This window comes from Colossoma macropomum, unplaced genomic scaffold (assembly GCF_904425465.1).
Source record: "Colossoma macropomum unplaced genomic scaffold, Colossoma_macropomum, whole genome shotgun sequence".
Classification (NCBI taxonomy): domain Eukaryota; kingdom Metazoa; phylum Chordata; class Actinopteri; order Characiformes; family Serrasalmidae; genus Colossoma; species Colossoma macropomum.
In genome coordinates this window covers 23,244,352-23,269,017 of record NW_023494793.1, presented here as the reverse complement: position 1 = coordinate 23,269,017, position 24,666 = coordinate 23,244,352, and the positions used below count along the sequence as shown (strand labels likewise).

The window sequence follows — 24,666 nt, the reverse complement described above, 5'->3', positions numbered from 1 at the left end:
CTAATTAAGCCCCACTCACTGATTTTAAAGTTATAAAGAGTGTTTCTGCCTGGACATTTTTAATGCGGCATAATACAGGACAGAACAGTAATTAATAGAGTAATCAGAACAGAACTTATTTCCTTATGTCAGTCTAAATAGCACAGTAACAAATGTTTAATTTTACGGGGCAAATACTGGCTAGAAAATAGTCATGTAAAAATGAATTATGCCTGTCTTAGGTACATAAAACCATTCATGTCATAAGTAAACCTTAGAAAAAAAAATAAAATAAAAAGTAAGTATATTACTTATAATAAGGTTAATGTTAAGATTAATAACATTGTTGCAAACCTGGGGGGCATGAATGAGATTCATCTCCAGGAGGCGTGTCTGCAGATGCCCTTCCTCTGGTTTGTTGTTCTTTAGAACATCCAATAGAAAAGAAGTGCACTGCTGCACCAAATTACCCTCCATAAAGACATCCACCACCTAAAAATACAAACACACACACACACGCAAATTAAGTAGTACTGCATGTTCTGTTTTGACAGAAGGGACAGCTATGGTAGGAATGGGAGGAAAAAATTAAACTACAAGAGAAAGAGAGAGAGAGAGAGAGAGAGAGAGAGAGAGAGAGAGAGAGAGAGAGAGAGAGACCTAGACTGAGAGAATGAAAGAGACAGCTATATGTGTGAGATAGCTAAGGTAGTAACAAGAGGAGATGACACAACGTCAACTGCTTATGTTTACCTGGTTAATGTTGGCAAGAGGCTCCTCATCTTGAACAAGCATCTGTGCAAACTGAAGCCCCTGATCTGGTCCAGAGCGCATCACACTCCTCAACAACATTATCCAATCAGGAGAGTACCCCATCTACACAAAGCAGAGTGATTACACTGAAACCAAGTTCAGCGAGCTAACCAAAATCTAACAAAGAACATACAATGGAGTGTATCAGACTAAATACACAGTAAGTTCGTACACATGGAGAGAGAGACCCTAATACCTTTTTAGCATACAGCACTATTTTCTGGTATTGTCCGGTCTCTGCAAAGCATTGGATGACCTTTGCTGGAACGTTGGCTCGGAGGTAGACACTAAGTGCCAGTGTGGGATCCGCAGCTTTCACCAGGTCCCCCAACTCCTCAGAGCACTCCAACTGCAATGTAACATGGGAAATTGATTTTGATTTGCTCTGAAAATCATGCAGAGAATTTAACTGATTCAGATGTGTACATTACATCCACCTAAAGAAAAAAAATTAGCTTAGGTGTATTTCTGGCAAATTAGTGGCAAAAGTAAGTAGACTGAAAGACAAAATTGTGTATACAATCTTTAGGAGGAAATTATGTATACAATTGAATCATCAAATACATTCAGTCACTTTTTTAGTGTAAAACATGAAAACACTCTTAGTAAATGTCAAATTCTTCTAATAGTTCACAAACAGAAATAGGTATGTTCAGAAAATCTTAACTGACACATTCATTTTCATATACAGCAATACGTTATTTAGCTTAAGGCTACTGTCTCAGAGTTAACTTGTGATGTCATGCAAAGCTACAGTACCTTCTCTCCCTTCAGCCATTTCTCCAGGAGCTGCATGCGTCCCTGCTGCAGCACTGGCCTGCACAGTTCCACAGACTCCATTCTATTAAGCTGACCTCGGTCCAACAGCACACCAAAATACTGCAGCAACGGAGAGGCTTGGCCCCCCTGAGCTGGCGCAGACTGGAACTTACGAATAGTCTCTGCCGTTCGCAAAACGCCCTGAGAGAGAGGGGGTGAGAGAGAGAAAAAAAGAAAGAAAGAGAAAGAAAGTGAGAGAGAGAGAGACAGAAAGAGAGAGAAAGAGATTCTAACTAGTTTTTACATACTGATATCGAGTACTGGTACCAAACTGTGTGGAATAAGAGAAAGCTTCTATACCACATGCTGATATATTTTACTGTGCCTGACGTGGATATAAACACATACCAACTACTCTGAGGACAGGTTTGAACAAATTTAAGGGGACAAAACCAAAATCTCCGAACATACAATCAATGGCAGACTGGGCAAAATAAAGAATCTAGTTCAACTGGGCATTCATACACAAGCACTCCACACGGATGCATTACTATTTTACATCCTTCTTCATCTAAAATATTATTTATTTGACAACAAAAATAGCTGGCAACCAATCTTGCTCTTGGCATGACATTACAACTGTTGCATTGTGCACATCTGAACCAACAGCAGAAGCCCAGCATGGTCAGTAACTAAGACAATAAAACTGCAGTCAAAAGTAAAATATAGCATGTCACTGTCTGCTCTGTAGCTAGCACTGTTTTAATTTAGTAAATAGAAAAACAAATGACTTTGGATACAGAGAGGAGGGTGAACTTTTAAATTGTTTGTTTTAACTGCATGGTTAAATTACACTATTCTGTTGATAGGGTTATGTCTTTTCCCCTGGGTTTTGGCCTCTCATCCACCTAAAAACAGAGCTTTAGGTAACTGAAAAGCTTTTGGAAAATGCTGTCCAGGATGGAGATTTTTAAACCCTGTGTTCTGTATTTTTGTGTGGACAGGCAAAAGCCATCTTTTGGAAAACGCATAATGCATCTGGTCACTGCTGTTTTGCTGTGCTGAGCTTAAGGACTGTGTGCCTAACATGGCTGATGAGCAGGTTTCAATACAGTCAGTAATATCAAGCTTGCTTACTGTGCTAAGTTCTTGTAGTATCTCCACAAAAATACCTGAAATCCTAAGTATGATTTGTTTATATGTTCCTTTATTGTTTCTGGACCGTCTTTCATTTTCAACACTTTGTATAATGTTGCTATTTAAAGCCAAAACAACAGCTAATAGACCTCCTTGAAGATTTTATCATTTTTTTCTACTGAAAATATGTGAATGTGAGTTAAGCTGAAAATTGTGTTTGTTTGGCTTTAAAATGGGAAAAAAATAATGAAATTTGACAGAAAGGTCTGATGAAAATACAACAACAATCATGGACAACAGTGACGACTGGTATGATAGCAGACTACTATGACTGATATCAAAATCGCCAGTATCAGTTCTTAAGATTCTTAATTTATCTTTGAATTTCACGAAGACGATAAATGATCAGTAATGAATGGGGTGAAAGTAAACTCTAATAATACAAAGGTCAACAAATCAGACTTTTAATTTCTATGACTTACACCCTCATATCCAATCATAAGCCTACCGTTCATCATTTTAAATCTGAAAGCTGTCTTCTGAAGCTGACAGCTTAAGCTACAATTTGATATGATACAAAACGTCACAGAAAAACGTCGCACTCATCTCAAAACGGGTGGGAGGTGATCACTGTATATTTACTTTAACCTCATCAGAGGAGAGACTTGGTTAATGAACTGAGGTATGTTTTAAAACTAGTTCATATTTATGCCAAGATTATCTGCCATAAATGATACATTTTTAGCACTAACCTTTGTTTCAATGCAATAGACATTTATGTTCCCATTTAGTCATCAAGCATCCCAGCCCACTGAAGATTAATCATCAATTAAATAACGCTTTTAACGCTGTTCAAACTAGGTATCTAAACATGTAACGGTATTAGACTTACAAGTGGCATTTGTGAGCTATAAAATATGTGCTCCCACAAGTCCACTCCTGTTAGCTACGGTGTAAAGCACAGTACAAATGAAGTTATCACGCGATCACTCACTATTCATAACTTCTTTTTGCACTGGTGTCTTATATCTGTATTTAGTAAAAGGTTATCTTTATATCTGTATGTAAAAAAGGGTGATTTAGAGTGATATTTATGAACGACTTCTAAGCAGAGCTAATTTATTAAAGAAATACATTACTGATCTATTGTTATCTTTATTATTTAGAGATAACGAGCCAGTACACAGCCTGCTGAGGCCCATGTTGATTTGCAGTCCACCATCTACATCATACATGATAAACTCTGAAGTGTATGATCATGCAGGGTAAAGCAACAATCTTTTACGCTTTATTTTTGAGCTAATTTTTGTAAACTGACTTTTTTAATATTGATAACCACAGGTTAGGAAGTCATCCTTCATTCTATTGATGTGTTTGACACTTTCATATTAGCTGTTGATTAGCCTTTAATGTTAATTACTGATATAACTAATAACTGCACTTTTGATTTCCTGATTAATCGAAATAATAAAGGACTGATTAATTGCCTATTGAAATAATCGTTAGTTACAGCCCTAAAATATAACATTACTTATAGCACTTATGTAAATAGCATTTACATAATATTGCTAAAAGTTATAACTGTGAGCAGCTCACAAAGAGTAGCATGTTTTTACCAACTTCATGTCACAATATTAGTATTTCAGCAACATCAGCCTGATATTAACAGTGATATGGTATTGGTACATTTTTTAACACTATATTTATTTAACCTTTTAACATGGACCACTCTAAAAGTATCAACTATTGTACATCTCCCTAAAAACCTCAAGAAATTTCCGTATCAAGAAGTATCAAAAAATATCAGTATTCTGTATACTGCGGGGGAGCAAATGCATGTATGTCCATGTTCTTTACCTTAGGTGCCGAAGCAGCAACTTTTGCAGCCTCTGCGTAGTTGCCCTGTGTGAAAAGTGTGTTGAACTTGCGTGTGAAGAGTTCCTCTGCTCCAGGTAGATCACTGCGTACTGCCATCCGTAGGCCCAGTTCTGGATTCTGCAGCACATTAGTGGTATAGTTCACTATGTTCTCTTCTTCAACACACACAGAAAGGACCTGTGGGCACACACACAACACGCACACTGACAGTACCTTTACACACTGCAAATGAAATGAAAAGACAATAGATACCAACCAAAATGACAACAGACCTCATCGAAATGCATCTGCTCACAGATTTAATCATAACTTCATTTTGTGTTGTTTTTAAGACTAACTTGCATGTGGTTTTCCTACTGGCAAAATACTGATATGACAAAGTACCACAGAGCCAAGAGACTGCTGTGAATAACAGTTTCAGTTCCGATATAAATTCCACATTGCAGTGCAAATACATAAACAGGTTATATAAGCACCCTAAAATAAATGCACAAGTAGCCAAAGTAATGAAACAAAACAGTCATGAAGATCTATCATGTACTTCCATAACTTGCACTAGAGTGCAATTTCAACGAGGCATCCAAATGATCTATTTCATTAGCTCCTATGAATCATAATTCACCTATGCGTCAGGCTGACGTATGTAAAGGCCAAGTAACCACCTTAAGGGAAGTACATTCTCCTTGCTTTTGGACAACATAATTTCATACTGTTCTTACCTGTACATTTCAGTAGATGCTGTTTGTACCTTAAGTGGCATTTGTACGCAGTTGTATGCAAACGTGCACACTCCTGGTCAAATTATACAATATGTTGATTTTCTAAGTGAAAAGAAATTAGTACCACCTCTTCACAGAACAAACTTAAACATGATACATTTCTTCAAATAGTAACGTAAAATTATTATTCACTAGCTGAATTTATCATTTTTGGAAAAAAAAATAAAACATAGAATGTTTTATTCAATGGTGTTTATTTTTTAAGGTCTCAGAGCTTATTTGACTTATTAGGCCTTAATCCCACTCTGTACAGACAATTACAGAGCATAAAGGGCTCTCAGACATGGACTCAACTAAGTGGCTGACTGGGGATCTGAAAGTAAAGATAATTCTCTCCTACAAAGAGAAAGAAGACTACAAAATATATCTGAACACTTCCTGCTTATGACTTCCACTGTCTGAAATGTCATTAAGAAATGGTAGTTAAGGAGAACCGATAAAACTAGAGCTGGAAGACAGAGAAAAATCTCTGAAAACACTGCTTATAGATTGGTAAGGTATGCATCGCAAAACCCATACATCACTGCCAAGGACCAAATGCTAAGAATTTGGCTGACATGAGAATAGTGATGAACTGACCCACTGTACAGTGTTTTGGACAAACATCATCTAATTGGAAGGGTCACCAGAAGCTAACCCTAGCTGTGATCTCATCACAAAAGACAATGTCTGAAGTATGCAAAACATGTAGCCAGAGGCATTTTGGAATCAAGTGCTGTGGTCTGATGAAACAAAAATGAACTCTTTGGCTACAATCACCAAAGGTATGTTTGGAGAAAAAAGGGGCATAATTTGATGAAAAGAACACCTCAATCAAGAAATCAGAAAGAATGTTAGCTGGCTACAAAAAACATTTGAATGTGTGAGTAAGCCAAAGAGGGTCTTACTAGGTACGGACTGAAAGGGTGTTCAAACTTATGCATGTTACATTTTCTGTTTTTTTTTTTAAACAATAGGTTAATTTAACTAATAATTGCAAACTGAGATATGTAGAAATGTGTCATATTTGTGTGTGCTCCATGCAGAGGTGGGGTTAACTTCTTTTCATGTAGAAAAGCAACAAAATGTTAGCATACAACTGGATAATAAAGGAATGACTCTTCACATTTAACTGAAATTCATCAAGAAACAAGGCTGTTTATGCCCTGTTTAGTAACTTACACATCCTTGACAAGCCCCTCATGAGATTTTTTTACGACCCAGTATACATTCTAACAGCTAGAGCTAACAGAGCTAAACAGTACTACACTGAGGACTCATTATCTACATATGGTCTTATCTTCTCAGTTAACAATACGTTAACATGTCAGTCTGTCAGAGATATACATTGTCACTGTAAAATCAGCTAGGGTAGTTAGCCTTGATGAGCTGGCCACGCTACCTCTGCCTTCTCAGTCACTTCCTTCACAACATGTCGTTGGCAACACGTCCACATTAAGACACTTGTGTTTTGTAGCAGCAAACTGTAATATACGTACTTGTAAAACTGTCAGATTGTTAAAACATAAAATAGGCATTTCCCTGTTGATAGCCTGTATATTTTCACTGTCTTCCCATGAGGAAGCATAACACATTCTCGAAAAGATTCTAATATTCAAATAATGGCACCTCAAATTGTTAACCAGGTACTCGAGTAGCCATAATTTTGCATTTGTTGAACAAAGAGGCCTAAAGGGTTTATGTGGCTGTGAAAATGTGTGTTTGTTTGTGTCTAACAAACCTGTCCCTTCTTATTTACTCCTATGATTCCAGAGGTACTTTCATGAGCAGCTGTGACAAAGATTGTTTCTGCGCTGATGCGGTTCATATAAATACACACGCCTGACTCCAGATCATACATGTGAATGTAGCCATACTTAGTGATGAGGTAGATCACACCATGCTTTGCACCAATCTGAGAGAGAAAGAGAGAGAGAAAGACAGAGAGAAAAGGCAAAGACACAAAAAGACAGAAAAAGAGAGACAGTGAAAAAGAGAGAGAGTCATCATGAAGGTCATTAAGGTAAAATATAACTGCTCTACTCATATGAAAAGCCTAAGGGGTAGGTTCTGTTCCCTTGACCCGGGGTCATACGACTCTTCCTTGTGTAGATACCTGCATGGCCACAGGGAAGTCAGTCTGGGCCTCTGGGGGGAAGAACACATCTACAGCTTTCTTGGCAAATGGCTGGTTGCCCGGTGCAGGCTGACCCACCTCAATTATGTGTAGCTAAAACAAAGAGAGAAAACAAGTTGTTCACACACTGGCAGATTTATAATACATTTTGATTAGAGACAGTTCATATTAATAAACACGCCCAACTCCAGATCATGACTGATAAAGTAAATCATACCTAGGGTGGCTGAAAAATTTTAAAAATCAAATTAAATTATTTTTAATTTTCCTTTTTAAGACCTAATAACAAGCATAACAAAAATATTACCACTTTCACCACATAACAGCACACTCAATACATATGACACATATTAAATATCTATTTTGTTCAAACCTACTGGTTGAAAAAAGATGGTTATCTACTTTAAGACTGTAAACACTGTTAAGACTTTTTAAAATCCATACACAGTCTTTTCAGTATGTTTTGTTTATCAGTTATGCTGAGCCATGGACCAGCTTGACCAGTGTGAATGACTGTAACATTTTCAAAATTCTAACAGTGTCTGACAGTTGGAGACACAAGCGTATGGGATGCATGTACGAGACAAATGTTGAAGCTGGCTTCTTTTTCTTATTCTTCTTATTCTTAATTCCTCTTACACCTTGAACAGTGCAGCAATTACATTCAGGCACCTGTACATTTAAGGTGGAACAGAACATCTGAACAAAAAGCTGGCAAATAAGAAACCAACTTCCAACTTGTAGAAACTAAGACACAACATTTAGTGTTTTTGCCAGGCCCATGGGAATAGTGGTAGAAAACAATATCGACATTTGACATACGTTTATCTTTACATTGTTAACACAATAAAAATGTTTTAAATTTGCTTAGGTGGTTAAAAATGGTTCTTATCAATGTTGAAGTGACATTCCAGAAGGTACTTAAAAGAATATATATATATATATACACACACACCATAACATATACCAAAACCATCAACCACTACTAAGTGCTTTATGCCAGTGTGTGTGAGACAGAGAGACAGAGAGAAAGACTGAAGCAGAGACATTGAGAAAAAGCAAAAGAACAGGGAAAAAATACAGATTTCTCACCTTTCCCCCAGCCTGACTCCTGACAGCGAAGCAGAAAAGTGTGGAGGGGTTTGGATTTCCCTCCAATTTGTATTGTACAAACGCTGCTGCATGGCCCTCTATGGGCTGAGACACCTTTCTGTCTACAGAGTATAACTGCATGGCGCCGACCACACGGTTTTGCTACAGGGCCCAGAGACAGAGAATGTGTTACAATCACTTACACATATATATATATAAACAAATACAAAGACGGGTGGCAAACCTACATAAAGTAACTTAGTGAGTTGCTGGACCACCACAAGCAGCCAGAACAGCTTCAGCACACCTTGGCATAGATTCTGCAAGTCTCTGTAAAGGTACTGGAGGGATGGAAAACGTCCAGAGAATATTCCCTCAACTGCCATTTTGATGACGGGTAGAGAGCGCTGTTTACTACATCAGTCCAAAATCTTCCATACATGCTCAAATGGGTTGAGATCTGGTGACGGCGAAGGCCATAGCATATGATTTACAACACTGTCATACTTATCAAACCATTCAGTGACCTCTCATGCTCTGTGGGTGGAGGCACTGCCATCCTGGAAAAGGCCACTCCATCAGGATAGAAATGCTTCATCACAGAATCAAGATAACCAGCTGGAATAACTTTGTATTGATTTGCAGTGACCTTCCCTCTAAGAAGACAAGTTGACCCAAACCAGGCCAGTAAAAATTCCCACCACAGCATAACAGAGCCACTGGACTGCCTCATGATTGGGGTCAAGCGTTCAGGATTGTACCATTCTCCTAGCGTACTCAGCACACACGCTCACCCTCTTGTGCCGAATAGAGTGAAGTATGACTCATCTTCTTTGTATCACTTTTTTCCACATCTCTGTGGAGTCACTGAACTCTCAAAAATACATTTGTCTTTGTAATGAGATGTTTATGCACTGCAATCCTACTACAATATCCCTTTCTATGAAGGTATATATTGTCACTGTTCTTTACAGCAGAACTTTACAGCAGAAGGCAAAACATTCCTTACTTTCAATGTAAGTTAACGTAAATACATTTTATTTCACACAATTTTGGAGCATTTCTATTGGTCCATTCATCATGAAATTTTCACACAGTGTAAAGGGCAGCGGCTGTGTTCAAATGGTGTAGAACAGTGGTCTTTAACCATGATTATGGAGGGCTATTTCCTGCAGAGCCTAGTTCCAACCACAATTTACCACACCTGCTGCAGCTAATCAAACTTTTACCTGATTGGTTGAATCAGATGTCTTAAGAGTTAAGTCAGGGCAGGGCAGCTTATTAGATACAAGTTGGAACCAAAGGTAGCTCTCCAGGACTAGGATTGGAGAACAATGACGCAGAAAAAGCAAAATCAGAAAAAGTGGAGATACTTGTTTTATTGTTGTTGTTTTTTTTTTTTTGGACAGTGACAATATAAACAGTTCTTGCTGACACAGGCTGATCACATCCTGCACTGACATTTTCAGTCACTTGAGGAACAGCTACTCTTCTGTTTTTCCTTACATATCACACTGATGTATAAGTATCACAGTCTCTGAACATGTGCTTTCAACAATTTTCAAGCTATTTACTGACGGATCCCATAGTACTTCCCACAGATCTAAATGCAGACATCACTTAGACATTGTTCTTATTGAAACGCTAGCCAGTTGCACAGTCCATGTCCCAGTGAAGAACCATTTTTCAAAGTCACTTACATCTCTTCCTCTAACCATCTTAACCCAAAATCAAAGGCAACAGGGCCTGCTCCGTTTTTTATACATGCCACAGAGCATGGTAGCATGTTAACTGCTTATGCCTAATTGCATCATTCCAGTTCACTTGTCTGGAATGCATCTGCACTCATTTCTGCACTCATTTATTCATGTTTTTTCTTTAAGCTGTCACCCGTCTGTACAATCATACAAATCAAAGTATAGTTATTCTCATAAGGAAATGCAGGTTTTCACACATGCACTCAGACTTACCTGTGCTGATATGCCTATAAGCAGAAGCCATTTCTGGGGTTCATCTGTTCTATAGTTGATGATCTGGCAGCCTGCAAGACTAGCATGCCGGTCAAACATCTTGATTGGCTGAGAGTCTCCCTCCATGCTCCAATGGTAGACAGCTGTGTCAGTAACCAGGGCGATAGTGTTGATGGAGATCCACTTCCAGAACATGACTTCATCAGTCATGGTGTGGGCCTTCACCTTGCTCTTCATCTCCATGTTAAAGATTTGCAGTGTCCTTGCAGCTAAGGAGCAAGACAAAAGAGCTGCTTATTTGCTTTTATATACACCTATCAGGCATATCATTATGACCACCTCCTTGTTCTACGCTCATTGTCCATTTTATCAGCTCCACTTACTATATAGGTGCACTTTGTAGTTCTACAATTACAGACTGTAGTCTATCTGTCTCTCTGCATACTTTGTTAGCCCCCTTTTACCCTGTTCTTCAGTGGTCAGGACCCCCCGTGGACCCTCACAGAGCAGGTACTATTTGGGTAGTGGATCATTCTCAGCACTGCAGTAACACTGACGTGGTGGTGGTGTATTAGTGTGTGTTGCGCTGGTCTGAGTGGATCAGACACAGCAGCACTGCAGTGTCACTGTTGGACTGAGAATAGTCCACCAACCAAAAATATCCAGCCAACAGCATCCTGTAGGCAGCGTCCTGTGACCACTAATGAAGGACTAGAGGATGACCAACACAAACTGTGCAGCAGTAGATGAGCTATCTTCTCTGACATCTACAAGGTGGACTGACAAGGTAGTGTCTAATAGAGTGGACAGTGAGTGGACATAGTGTTTAAAAACTCCTGCAGCACTGCTGTGTCTGATCCAGTCGTCCCAGCACACACTAACAGACCATCACCACGTCAGTGTTATTGCAGTGCTGAGAATGATCCACTACCCAAACAGTACCTGCTCTGTGAGGGTCCATGGGGGTCCTGACCACTGAAGAATAGGGTAAAAGGTGGCTAACAAAGTATGCAGAGAAACAGATGGACTACAGCCTGTAATTGTAGAACTACAAAGTGCACCTATACAATAAGCGGAGCTGATAAAATGGACAATGAGCATAGAAACAAAGAGGTGGTCATAATGTTATACCTGACTGGTGTATAATCTAAATACCAAAGAAGCAAGTAATTGTCAACTTAATATTTAAGATTACAATAAAAGTTTAACATTAGATTCAAAATCATAGATCTATATCCCATGAATGAGAAGAATCTTCAAAGATCTCCAAAATTGAATGCTAGAGTCTTGTTTTGTTGTCATCAGAGTAACTATACTGCATGATGTAGTATCTGTTTCTAATATCCTAACGAATATTACCACATGGATACAGTGGCCCTGATCATAGATCAGCAGTCTCTACTTTAGGCAGATGACCATATATGGTCCACATCTACACATCTTTCTCCATGTTACAAATGCAATCATAAACAAGATGGAGCACTAACAATAATGTTTCTCTGCTAGAAAAATGAGTAATGAACACCAAAGACGACATGGGAAATACAAAGGCATTACATCACAGTTTTTGAGCCAGTTCAAATGGGTATAACTGCTCTTAAAGACTCAAATTAAACCTATTTGTACAGCAGTGCTGCTGTCTGCTACACAGACAACAATTGATCAAAAGACATACTTACTGGCAAAGAGTCTATCGTGTGTGTTTTTTTTTGCCCACTTTGACAGGAAAAGACACCCTCCTGACATGCAAAATGACACACCACAGACTGTTGTTTTTCTGTGCAGAGGGTGGCAGGTGATTTTCAAAATGGGGCTACTGTTCATTTGCTAAATTCAACAGCCTCAGTTGTGTCCTGGGCAAAAGTTATGGCTTATATTATACTTTGTGTTTTACTGTTTTACAATATGTTACATTATTAGAAATGGTGCACACAAATTTGCTGACAAATACCACATTTAAGTTTGTTCCCAGTGGAGGATGCGTTAACTTATTTTCACTTAGAAAATAATAATCTAAAAAAAACATGCAATTTGACTGGGTTTTTTTTTATTTTTGCACATGACTGTATGTAACAGACCTATCCACGCTCCTCCCACAAATGCATTCTTTCCTAGAAACTGTCATGACAAGCATTACAGACAAGCTGGCAAAAATCTCATTCAACTAAATGAGAAATTTTGGTGGTCTTTATTTAGACTCGTTATATAATCTTGAGTTCTTTTATTGAGCAGGACTGTGTTGTTGTATTAAATCTTAATTATGCAGATTGGAAAAGAATTTTTTGCGTTACCTTGACTGCACATCAAAACTGAAACCAAAACCTTTGACATGCATACAAAATAAATACCACTTGAAATTAATAACACCTTTAATTCTCATGTTGTGACAAAACCTTATTGCAATTTGAAGTTAAAGAGCTAAGAACTGTGATATTCACACACATCAATGAATTTATGTTCTTGGTTTAGTGACATAACACACGGATTGATGATAACTGGTTAACAAGACAAAGTCATATGGAAACTCAGAGAGAAAAGCAAGTGGGTGGAGAGATAGAGGAGACAGACGAAAAAATAGGAGAGGACAGAGAAAGAGAGCGCAAGAGAGTGAGGGAAAGGAGAAACAGAAAGTAAAGCAGGAAATAGACAGAACTCACCATCTTTTAGAGAGAACACAACGCATTGAAAAGCAGTTTGATAGAGACAGAGAACAGAGATTTAGGAAACATACAGAGCTTTTGAAAAAAAATAATTCAAGTAACAAACTCATTTATATTTTGAAACAGTGTATGCGGTATACCAACATGAGCACTGAACACGAGCACTGAAATCTCCCAGCAAGACTATCTGTAGGTGGAGCCCTTTCCAGAACCCCACCCACTCGGTCCTAGAAGGCTGAATACTTCGAACTGTTGTTTGGGCAATGGCACACACAACACTCTGAATTTTCCTCCCTGCAATTTTTATTCGCTTTAAGGCGACCCTCTCGTCCACAGGGACAAACTCCAACTGCACGGCAGCCAGCCAGAGGCTTTTGAGTATCCCCACACCCGTCCAGTCACCCTGTGTAACTCCTGAAGATGTAAGGGACCAATCCCTATTAAGAAGTTCGCTTTCACTATATCTTGTTGGTACTTAACTTCCTGCACAAGCTGTGGCTCCTCTTTTCCTTAGTGAAGTTACGGTCCACAGGCCAAGAGCCAGTTTCCGCCACAGGTGTCCATGCCGCCAAGGTCCTCCCTGCCGTCTCCCACTGCCTATATAGGCACACTATAAGACATCCTTTTCGGCCACTCCAGGTAAGGGAAGAGGACCTGCACCAAGTGGAGGAGTTTAAGTATCTTGGGGTCTTGTTCACGAGTGACGGAAAGAAGGATTGTGAGATTGGCTGCAGGCTGGGAAAGGCAACAGCAGTAATGCGGTTGGTGTACCGGACTATAGCGGTGAAGAGGGAGCTGAGCCATAAGGCAAAGCTCTCTGTTTAACGGTCAGTCTACATCCAAACCCTCATTTATGGTTATGATCTTTGAGTAATGACCGAAAGAAAGAGATTGCAGATACAAGCAGCGGAAATGAGCTTTGTTCGCAGGGTGGTGGGCTACACTGTACTCGATAGGGTGAGGAGCTCAGAGCCGCTATTGCTCCACACTGAGAGGAGCCAGTTGAGGTGGTTCGGGCATATGATCAGGATGCCCCCCGGCTGCCTCCCATTGCAGGTCCAGGCACAGCCAACTGGAACAAGATCGAGGTCATCCTAGAAGCCGCTGGTGCAATTATACCCCCAAGTTGGCCTGGGAGCAGCTCAGGATCCTCCAGAATGAGCTGGAGGAAGTTGCGGGTGACCGGGTCGTTTAGGACTCTCTGCTTTCCCTATTGCTACCGCAAACCTAACTGGATCAAGTGGTTTGAGAAGATGAATGAATGAATGTATGCAGTGTATGAATGACTGAAATACCTTTTAGAGACACTGCAGTTCTATTACTTGCTATTTAATTTTTAATACACCACATCTGTATATCATAATTCAAACAGCATTAGAAAAAGTCTTGAGAGGTGTTAGAGTGGCACCTTTAAGAGCGATGACCTTGCTGGCAGGGTTCATGATGGCACTGTCTGCCGTGATTGGCCGGCGGATGGGGTTTGAGGGGTCACTGAGGTCGATGATCACCACCTGGTTCTGCTCGCCCACTTTCTCCCGTATGCAGATGAATCGGTCCGACTCCATAGTCAAACAGCTGAAGCCAATATTGGCTGGGTTCACCCCCAGAGTCTGCAGCTACAGGAGACAAAGAGAACAAGACCCCAAAAAATTAGTTAAGATTTGAAGGAATACTACAGCAATATTTCAAGCTCAGCTCTTCTCTACTGCATCTGTAGCATTCAGTCAATAACTACAGACCAAAATTTTTATATTTTATATTTTTATAGTTGGACTTAGAGATATGGCTTCAAAATATAGTATATGATGTATAAATGTGTCAACAGTCAAAACTTTTGAAGAACATGTCCTCAAGAATGTAAATTATTTATCTGCTATTGTCATCATATCTTCTTCAGGATAATGTTGAATTTGCATTTATGACCTAACCGTTTCTTTTTGAGTCTGCATGTATGATGTTAGTACGTAAAGACGAATTACAAAATCCAACCCAGCATCTTTGACTTTTCCATTATTTTAGGCTTTACAGGGTGACTAGCAGCAGCGCACACACAATATTTTAGCGCATAATGCCACCCTTTTCAATTTTGACAAAAAACACATTGTGCAGCTTTAACAAAAAAGAGAAAACTCAAAAACAATTACAATAGAAGCCAATGGGCAGGTGCTGAAGCTACACCTCATTGGCTTCTATTATATGTGTTTCGAGTTAACAGATGTTCCGTTCTTTTTTAATGATTATGTTAAAAAAAGGAGTGTCGTTTAACCTTTGAAGGCCAGTGGAAAACATGGCTATTTCTGCCATAAATCATTATTTCTCAATGCTGTTGTTACATTTTTTTGATATATGAAGAATGTGGTCTAGCTAAGTAGAAATATTTGTATGTAGTTTTCTCACAAACTACCTTTTCGAACAAAAAAAATGAAAAGAAATTCAAGTCACATATCAGCAATGTTTTATCATTACCCTTATTGTACAATACAGTAATAAGAGCTTACCGCTCTGAATTGTGCTCTGTATGAGCTTGTTCACTCACTCTGAAAAAAGCACAGTGCATCCAACAGCAAAGGAAGCCTAGTGCAACACAGTAGCACATAATAACCGCCAGTTTTACATGCCGATACATTTCACTGCAGCTAGTGTGGGCATGCACATGTTGTAACTCCTCTGGCAACAGACTTAAACAAGCTGAAGGGTCCACTGCCAAATTCTCAGAATGGATCATTATTGAGATGCTCGGTTCGATAGGGTTAAAAAGTGAGAAACTGAAAGTACACTTCAGCAGTTAATTGGCAATACTATGTAAGCAGTTAGAAACAGGGTTGGATAATTTAATGTAATAAATCCACTGAATTGAAATTAAGTAAAAACATTTAATTGATACAAAATATTACCATGGATATTATTTTGGATAACATCATGATTATAACCTATAAACTGTTTATTATTTCACATAAATCCCTGGTGTGATTCCCTGGAGTGCAGAATACATTTACATCTAAAGAACACATTTGTGTTTAACAGTGCATACACAGTGCATTTTCAGGGAACAGTTGGTGAGATGTATGTGGGAAATGATGCTGGTTCACTAGCTTGCTTTCAGCAGGCAAAACTTTTACACACAGAGCTAGCGGGTTAGAGTGCCTGGTATACAGTGTGTGGCCTTTAGTATGTAACAGAATTGGTTTGGACCAAGGTTTAAATGCATTTCAAGGGATCAAACACTCCAAAAAATGGAGCAAACAGGCACATCGGAACCAAACTAGAGGGTCATCACAACTGCACAGATGATACAGCTGCATTAGCCAGAGTCCATCAGGAATTCTACAGCTGCATGAGCTAAAAATGTCAAGGGTCAAAACTGTCAATGGTTTCTCAGTTCCCCTGCAACATCGACATTTCGCAGACGTTGTCCACCACAACAATGTACAGTGTCAATATCTTGTAGGGTTTTGGAGATTTTGGAATCTGTATATTTTTAGCTGGGTATAATATATATCATGCCATCATGAAAACATCAAGTAATATTTTTAAGTGTTTGCACATCTGTGGTATGCACTGTAGTGAACTGATACTTTTGAATCTTTGTGATTCTTGAAGGGCAAAACTTTTTTTTCAAAATCTTTAGTGCAAATTTTTACCAGGGTCATAAAATAAATCTCACAGATCAAATGCATGTTAAATACTATATTTGAGATGTGTGTTAACAAAATATTTAAACTAAGCAAATTTCATTTTTTATTTGTAGAGTTTGACTGGTCTCAGAGGTCAGTACGAGAGAAAAGCTGATGTTGATGGAGGTTTAACACTGTAGTGAATCACTGCTCATTTCCTCAGAGACGGAGACCTAATGCAGCACTGCTGGTGTTCCTGGAATATACTGCTTGCGTAAGGGGAGCTCCAGAGGGGGTGGGGGTGGCTGACAACAGACACACACACACACACACACACACACACACACACACACACACTTAAAACCTGACTCAGAGAAATGAAGTGACACCCACACTCCTCCCACCTTCTGTCCATCTCACAACTCCTTATTCTATTAGTTTCATCCACAAACCTCCAGAACACACTTTCTATTTATTTACAGAGTTTAACTTATTTGACAAAAAATAAACACGCAATATACAATTTAAAAATTTTGCACAGGCCACACACACATATGTGAATTAGTCATAAGTTCTACATTTAATGATTGTTTATGTATTGTCATCGGCAGATATATGTATGAAAAACATCAAATATTGTATATTTAATAGTTTAACCAATAGTAACCAATAGTCCTTTGGCTAATCATGCCATCATTAGATTAAAGAAAATGTGCTTATGATGGAGTTGAACAAATCTATATGACAGCTGGAAGTATTGAGGCAAAGTCCCAAACCAAACCTTTGTTCTTTTAACCAGCTCATAAGATACTAACCATTTTTGAAAACAAGAATTATTGCTACCTTTACTTTTTGTGTTTTACTGTGCTTCTTTGTATTTATTCTAATGTTGTACAGAGTTAACAGAAAATAAAAAAATAAAAATACAAAAAGGCAAAAGATGTACAGAGGCTGAATACAGAAGCAATGTAGAAGACATCAAAGTAAGCGAGACAAAAAAGCAGAGGAGCTCTTCTGAAAATAAAAGAATTTAAACTCATTTCCTGAAGGGCCGCAATGGTGTTAAGTCTAGTCTCTAAAGACTCCATCGTCATGGTGACCTGGTGCCCATTGTCCTGCACTGTCCAGCAGGCCTGGAGGAGGATTGATGGATGAGACAAGAGAGGCACACTGAGCAGAAAGGATAGCAAAATTCTCTCTCTGAGTTAAAACGGTTTCTCACTGCAAGGCTGACCTGCTTCCTCATCCCAACAATCACTAATAACATTACATTTTGGAGCACAGGCAGATAAGCAACAGCGCCTTCATGTCCGGGAACAGTGTGCAACTCATTAAACGTTATCATCATCATCCATCATCATCATCATGAGCATCATCTTGCTAAATGTGGAAACATGAGAAAGATCCTCAGCAAACAAACATATCTAGTCCTATGAAATTTCCACCCTCAGATTAAACAAATTAAAGAAATTCTACAGTGTTTTTTAACCTAACCTCAAGAACTTTATAAAACCTTTTTGAAAATGGTTTTATATAGCACCAGACAGTGTTCTTCTACTGGTACAAATTTGACATCGTAACAACAGCAGAACCCTTTTTGGTGCTATATAGAACCCTTTTTAAAAATCTACAGCACATTCTCCATCAATTTGAAAAACCTTTTCAGGATGCAAAGAACTCTTTAATCAAAGAGTGTTCAAGGTCCATTTTCTTTACTAAAGAATAATTTTGTCACATTTCTCTACATTTAGAAAGATCAGAAAATCCTGAGGACTTGTCCACTGGCTTCTGTCATAACTGTTTTTACATCAACAAATTTTTAAGTCAACCTGAAATCTAAATTGAATTTTTTTACCTTGACAGGTCAAGTCCCTGGTGACATTAAGATCAACTGTTCATATCATCTCATTTCAACCACACAATTCTTGTATTCAACAATATTATGTTTTCTTCTCCGCATCCCACTACCCCCACCTATCATCAAGGGACAACTAGACCAGAGACACTCCCTGACAACATGTTTCACTCGCAAATACGTCATGGTGCAGGGGAAGATTGCCTTATGATTAAAATAAGTTGACCTTAAAGCAGTTTCTTTATTCTGCTCCTGGGGATTCACAGTTCTGTACAGTTTGATATTCTCTGCCTCAACATACCTGATACAGCTCATGAAGGACCTGACAAGCAGTTGATGAGGTAGATCAGGTGTATTGAGGCAGAAAATATTTGAAACTGCTCAGGGTGGTGGATCCCCATGAGTAGGATTAAGAAATACTGATTTAATTGGGCCATTTCCTCCATTTTTCTTGTACTTTACTTTTCCATGTCCCACTTTTGACGTTTATGTGGTTTATGTACTGCAAACAGTTTATTTTTGCATGGTCATTTTCAAACCTCTCTTAATATCGCAGATTTAAACAAGCTACTTCTGTTACTCATAGAAGTGGGTGATATGGCAAAAAATATTATAATACTTCAAGATATTTTCTTGAAACACATCACAATATTACAATTTTCTTAGGCTTCATACATTGGAACAGGCAGAATGCACCAGAAGTGCCAAATTAAAACATACTATCACAAATATGTTTATTTACAAGCGAAAAACAATTCAACAGAACTACTTAGGCTCTCGTTGTAATGAAACATGCAGTATATACATGTTCTTAAAGCACTGATGATATCTATTATATGCTTAGAAAACTATACTGTGACGTAATTTATCACAATAATGATACATATTGTCATACTGCCCACCTCCTCATTACAATGCCTGTAAGACAGATATCTGTAAACGATCTCTGTTTTGATTGACTTCCCCGAATTCAAAAAGCAGTCACACCTAAAACACTCCTTACACCGTCAATATGAATGGGCAGGGCTAAACTGCTGTAAGCTGTTTGCAGACAGATATATGGGAATCTGTTCGTTTTCGGGATGTCATAATAACAATGAACGTAAAAAAGACTGTTGCTTCAGCTTTGGAGGGTTTTTTCTAATCTGTGCAGATACCCTAACTCATCTCAGTATTCTTTTACTTAATTGGGTATTTTATTCAAATCAGACACAGCTGTGGGTAGACTGATCACCAACCTGTCCAATTAAAAGGGGAAAGAATATTTATTAAGCTGCACTGTTTTCGATGAGGGATGTTATTGTTCTATGGCCAACTAAAATCATTACATTCTCTGTATCATTCCTGAATGTGCAGGGTATAGTCCAATCGACCAATCCCACCCAACCCCTGCCTTTTTCGCTAGCAATCCAATCACTGCTTAGCAACCACTGCCTTAAGCCTTCAGTTCTTTATCATGGTTTAAACTTAAAGCTCCAGCGTGTGTTCAAAAGACCTGAGGGACCTGTAAAAGCAAGATCCCGTCCCTGATAAGAGAATGTTGTTTTTTTTACCTTCTTCCAAAACCAAAACAAACATCATTGTTGTTTAAGGTCTGCAAATTTGGTACTTACAGTGCCCCTTGCTACAAATCTTGAAACAGGCTCTGTCAAAATGTCAAAGCAAATGTGTATGTCAATGCATCATTTAGTTTAAGTTGAGACCCAAATGGCATATAAATATTTTTCATGTCAAACATGGCAATATGATTTAGGCTACGTTGCTTGGCAGTTTAGCTTTTTTGTTGCTGTGTTGTTTTTCCTCGTCTTTGCACATACCAGCTGTCTGATTTGTCATCATCATTGGGCAAAAGTTCTGCTTGTTATGAGCAGATTCGTTTTTTGTGAAGGCTGTTTCTGCATTCTGTACGATCTATACACAGTCTTGCTACTGTTTTATATCACCAGAGGGTAGAAACATTGTTTTATGTAGTTAGCATGATGACCGCACTGCTACCAGCAACAGGCTGATGTTGTGACATCATTGCAGGACTTGTTTGGAAATTTATCCTGAAAAAAATCCACCTAGGTGGCCTACTCACTGCTCCACAGTAGAAAGAAGTTGTGCATTATCTTGTAAAATTTTAATGTTAGTTTTTTACATCACAGCATGCATCACTGAAAGAAATGTTGAAACACAAGCAGCTGATATTGCATCCTGTTATGAAATTAAGGCGCTTGTTTATAATGTCTTTAATGGCACAAAATTGTAAATAGAAATAGTTAAAATGGGACAAATATACTTGGCTGGCTGTCAATATACTAACGGGGCCACCCAATTATAGCCTGTGTGGGGAAACACTGTTATGCAACTCACTGCATCAGAAAACCTGCTATAAAAGCAAATATTCACCAACATTTCCATTTTTTTGTATATTCAAGCTTCTGGTGGGTATTTAGGTCAAAACAGCTCTATTGGAAAGGAGAACAACTTCTTAAGACTTCTGCTACTTAAATTGGAAGCTTTGCAGTTTGGAACCTAGAGAGCACAGAGGCTGTGCTCTGTCGACTTCCTCTGCAGCCTCCTGCAGTAGAGCAGCTGCTGACTCAAAACAGCCCCAATCACCCAAATGAGAGCCAGTGACAAACAAAAGCATATCGTTTGCACAAACAGTATGAAACTGGCCCTGGATAGAGGACATGAAAAAGTAGTGTGCTCCGCTACAGTAGCACTGCTGTAGGGCTGCTAATCTGTCATTTGGAAAATGAGCTTCAGTGAACAACAAAAATATCCAGATATAGTCTGCCAGAGGTGGTTTGGATCAGGTGGTTCACCTTCATTCAAGACATGCACTTATTACACATGATATTACATGTTAGAATAAACATGCATGCAAAAAAATGCAGAAATGCAGTTTGGGTTAAGTGTATGTGTGTGTGGGATGAGAGATAAGACTACAATGATATAAATAACTATTTTGTCTTGTTTGGGAGGTTAACTGAGTTGATCTGGTTTGCGCGAATGTTGGTGTACTATTGTTTCCTCTTCCTGCTCATAATCACATTAGGTGAGCTTCTATTAAGTTTAAAAAGGACTGCTCTGGATCATCTGTCCATCAGAGTGCAGAAAAAATAGCCTAATAGCCTACATTATGACGAAAATAACCCAGAGCACACTGAATAACAGAACAGTAACTGTATAAGATCATACAACCCAGTGTTTGCCTATACAATAATACTATCAGTCACCATCAAGGCCTAAACTGTCTCTTCTTTTTTTGGCTTCTTTGTATTTCACACACTTAAATCAGTTACAAAAAAATCTGCTCCAGTCACCACATCACATACAGAAATCTCACATTTTGAAGACACATTTTGAAGCAGTGCTGCTCAGAGACATTGCTATCTGTATTTGTAAATTACAATAATCATAATAAAAATTAATAAGTCTGAATAATTTGTATTTACATGCAAAACATGCAAAATATATAGTTAAGTATATTTACTGATTTCAACAGATTAATCAAAAATTAAGCAATTGCAGAGTAATCAAAGGAGAACCAGGATTTTAAAAATGCTTACATTAATAACATGCTTACAGCATGTAATTTAACAACCAAGTGTAGATTTTGAAGCAAACGTGCTTACTGGCTAAATGATCCTGATCAGACTGACTACCTTAGGTATTTGGTAATACGGTATTAGATTACTGAGTTTTTTCGGTAATACTGGTCTGGCCAAAGTAATTACTATACTATCAAAGTACTAAATTCTGATTCCCAGCCCTAAAAAATTACAGTTGCTGACAATATTTGGTTACAAAAAATCCATACCAAGAAGATTAAGGAAAATATTTAGAAGTCTGTCTTGATTAGGTACTTTTTTACATACAGTATGTAGAATATTAACCAAAATACCACCTCTACTTTGATGTAGACACACACATACGTTGTAAACACTTTACGAACCCCATCACAAACCAGAAGTGAACACATGCACACACACACATAGACAGAGTTGTTAGTATTAAGCTGAACAGCTTTGTCGAAAGCAGAAAAATACATTTTCAACGAAAAGGCTAAGCAGCACTAGTCCAGAGTCCTGCCATCTGCAGATTCCTTGCATTCCTTCACCTAAATACACTAGCTGAGTGTCTGAGAGTAGGAGAGGAAAGAAGATGAGATGGGAGAGAATTTTCTACATGTTCAGCTCTCTACGATTCAAATTACAAAATACATTACCACATTTCATAAAAGAAATTCAAATCCATTCCACAGGAACTCATTTAACTATCTGTTTCATTGAGGCTGATGGCATCTGGCCTCAATTAGCTCGGCTTGAAGCGAATTCCAGATGTCTCTACCACATACCATAAAATATTAAGTGTTCTAAGACTTTCAGTGCACACTGTGAACAATGTAACACCAAATAACACAGGGCGTGGACCAAAAAAATTCCCAATTCGAGGATGGGACAAGATAAGTCGGGGCCAAAGCGAAATCTCTACAGGCTGTAGACAGGGATGGACCGATATGGAATTAGACCAACAACCAATAACTACATAAAGTGCAATCATAAGACCAGTTAAACTGTTAAGATGGATCACTGATCAATTTTACTTAGCCAAGTGAGACAAGACAGTTAGTGTACACATTATTAACAGATGCTCTCATCAAGAGTGATCTACTATAGTGCAGGAAGCAGTGGTGTTCCTGCTTAGATTGCTGTGGTATCCACTATGCTGTCCATTTCACTGAATGATTTGTTACTGAATCTTTGCAAAGTAAGGAAATGCCCACCACTAGTGATTACGCATGAGTCAGTGTATGCGCAAGCAAAAATGTGGCACTGGTTGTAATAATCACTGTAATTCAAACACTGGACCTATAATCATCACATTTTCTCATTTTTCAGTGTAAAACGTATCCGGCAGCACTATACTGTGCACCCCTGATTGCAGCTCCAACTTCATTAGCATTTGGCATCAAACAGGAGCACACTGGTGGCCCCTCACCCTGCCCTCCGCTCTCAAAGCCATGAAAAAATACTGAGCACAAAACATTGACGCATTGTCTAAGGCAGCCCCCTCCCAAAATACATCACTGAGCAGAAGAACTAACTCTAATACAGGAGAAGAAGGAGAAGATAAGAATGCAGCACAGTGGGTGATTTGAGCATCTGCCATTACTGTGCGTGTGTTGTGTGAAAATCAGCCAAAATCTTGGCCTGCTGGAAACGTGAGTCACAGTTCCAAATATGTGTCTGACATGTTCTGGCATTCTCTGCCGGTCCTGCATTTATCAGCCTGAAGATCTACATCTGTTACAGCTTACAAAGAGAGCAGATAATAGAACACTTCAGACTGCTTTTGTCCTTAAACAGGTCTGCAAGCACAGCCATGACATGGCGTTATACGTAAATAAGACAAGTTTATTCTCCCCATATTCTAATCAAACAGAAAAACGACCTGGTTCCTCAAATTTTAGCAACACTGCTAGTCAGCAAAATCTGATAGGAGACACATTTTTTCTGTTATTTTTTCCTATGAACAGAGGGTATCCAACTTCAATGTAAACCTTAACTGTACAGAAGAGGTAGACTCACCACTACACAGCAAATATATATTCCAATCTCTTTGCAAAGCAGTAGTTAAAGGGGAATTCCACTGACTTTTCAAATTCCCCGCATAATTCGGTCTGTGATATGTAAACAAAGTCATTCAGAGTGGTTTGATGTAAAACGGTACACTGTATATAGCCCTGGATTCCTTTACAATAGTGGTAATAGGAACCAGGGTTGTGATGTCTACAACCACTACACAGCCATTTTATTTTCCACCAAAACCACCAGAGATTTTTTTCTGCGTTTTTATAATGTAGTGTTGATCACAGTAAATCTGGAAAAATTTCTTTGGGTAATATTTTGCCTCACTGTGCCTTGCATGTGCCTCTCTGTCATGAATGTACTTAAAAAATATTTAGGGGCAAAATCTTACATTTAAACTATTGTAAAACAATGTCTCGTGCATCAGGCAGT

The 24,666-nt window shown here is 38.6% G+C and overlaps 1 protein-coding gene across 2 annotated transcripts in view; it reads right to left on the bottom strand.

Annotated features, from left to right (window-relative positions):
• cltcl1 (clathrin, heavy chain-like 1) overlaps positions 1 to 24,666 on the bottom strand; it is a 49,274-nt gene that overhangs the window by 22,939 nt on the left and 1,669 nt on the right. For both annotated transcript variants that reach the window (XM_036578890.1, XM_036578888.1), the window contains exons 2-11: positions 14,592 to 14,799; positions 10,524 to 10,792; positions 8,554 to 8,715; positions 7,441 to 7,554; positions 7,066 to 7,239; positions 4,546 to 4,743; positions 1,552 to 1,752; positions 989 to 1,141; positions 733 to 855; positions 334 to 471 (exon numbers count right to left, since the gene is read on the bottom strand). In XM_036578890.1, the coding sequence (XP_036434783.1) occupies positions 334 to 471; positions 733 to 855; positions 989 to 1,141; positions 1,552 to 1,752; positions 4,546 to 4,743; positions 7,066 to 7,239; positions 7,441 to 7,554; positions 8,554 to 8,715; positions 10,524 to 10,792; positions 14,592 to 14,799 (1,740 nt within the window). The remainder of the gene's footprint in view (positions 1 to 333; positions 472 to 732; positions 856 to 988; positions 1,142 to 1,551; positions 1,753 to 4,545; positions 4,744 to 7,065; positions 7,240 to 7,440; positions 7,555 to 8,553; positions 8,716 to 10,523; positions 10,793 to 14,591; positions 14,800 to 24,666) is intronic.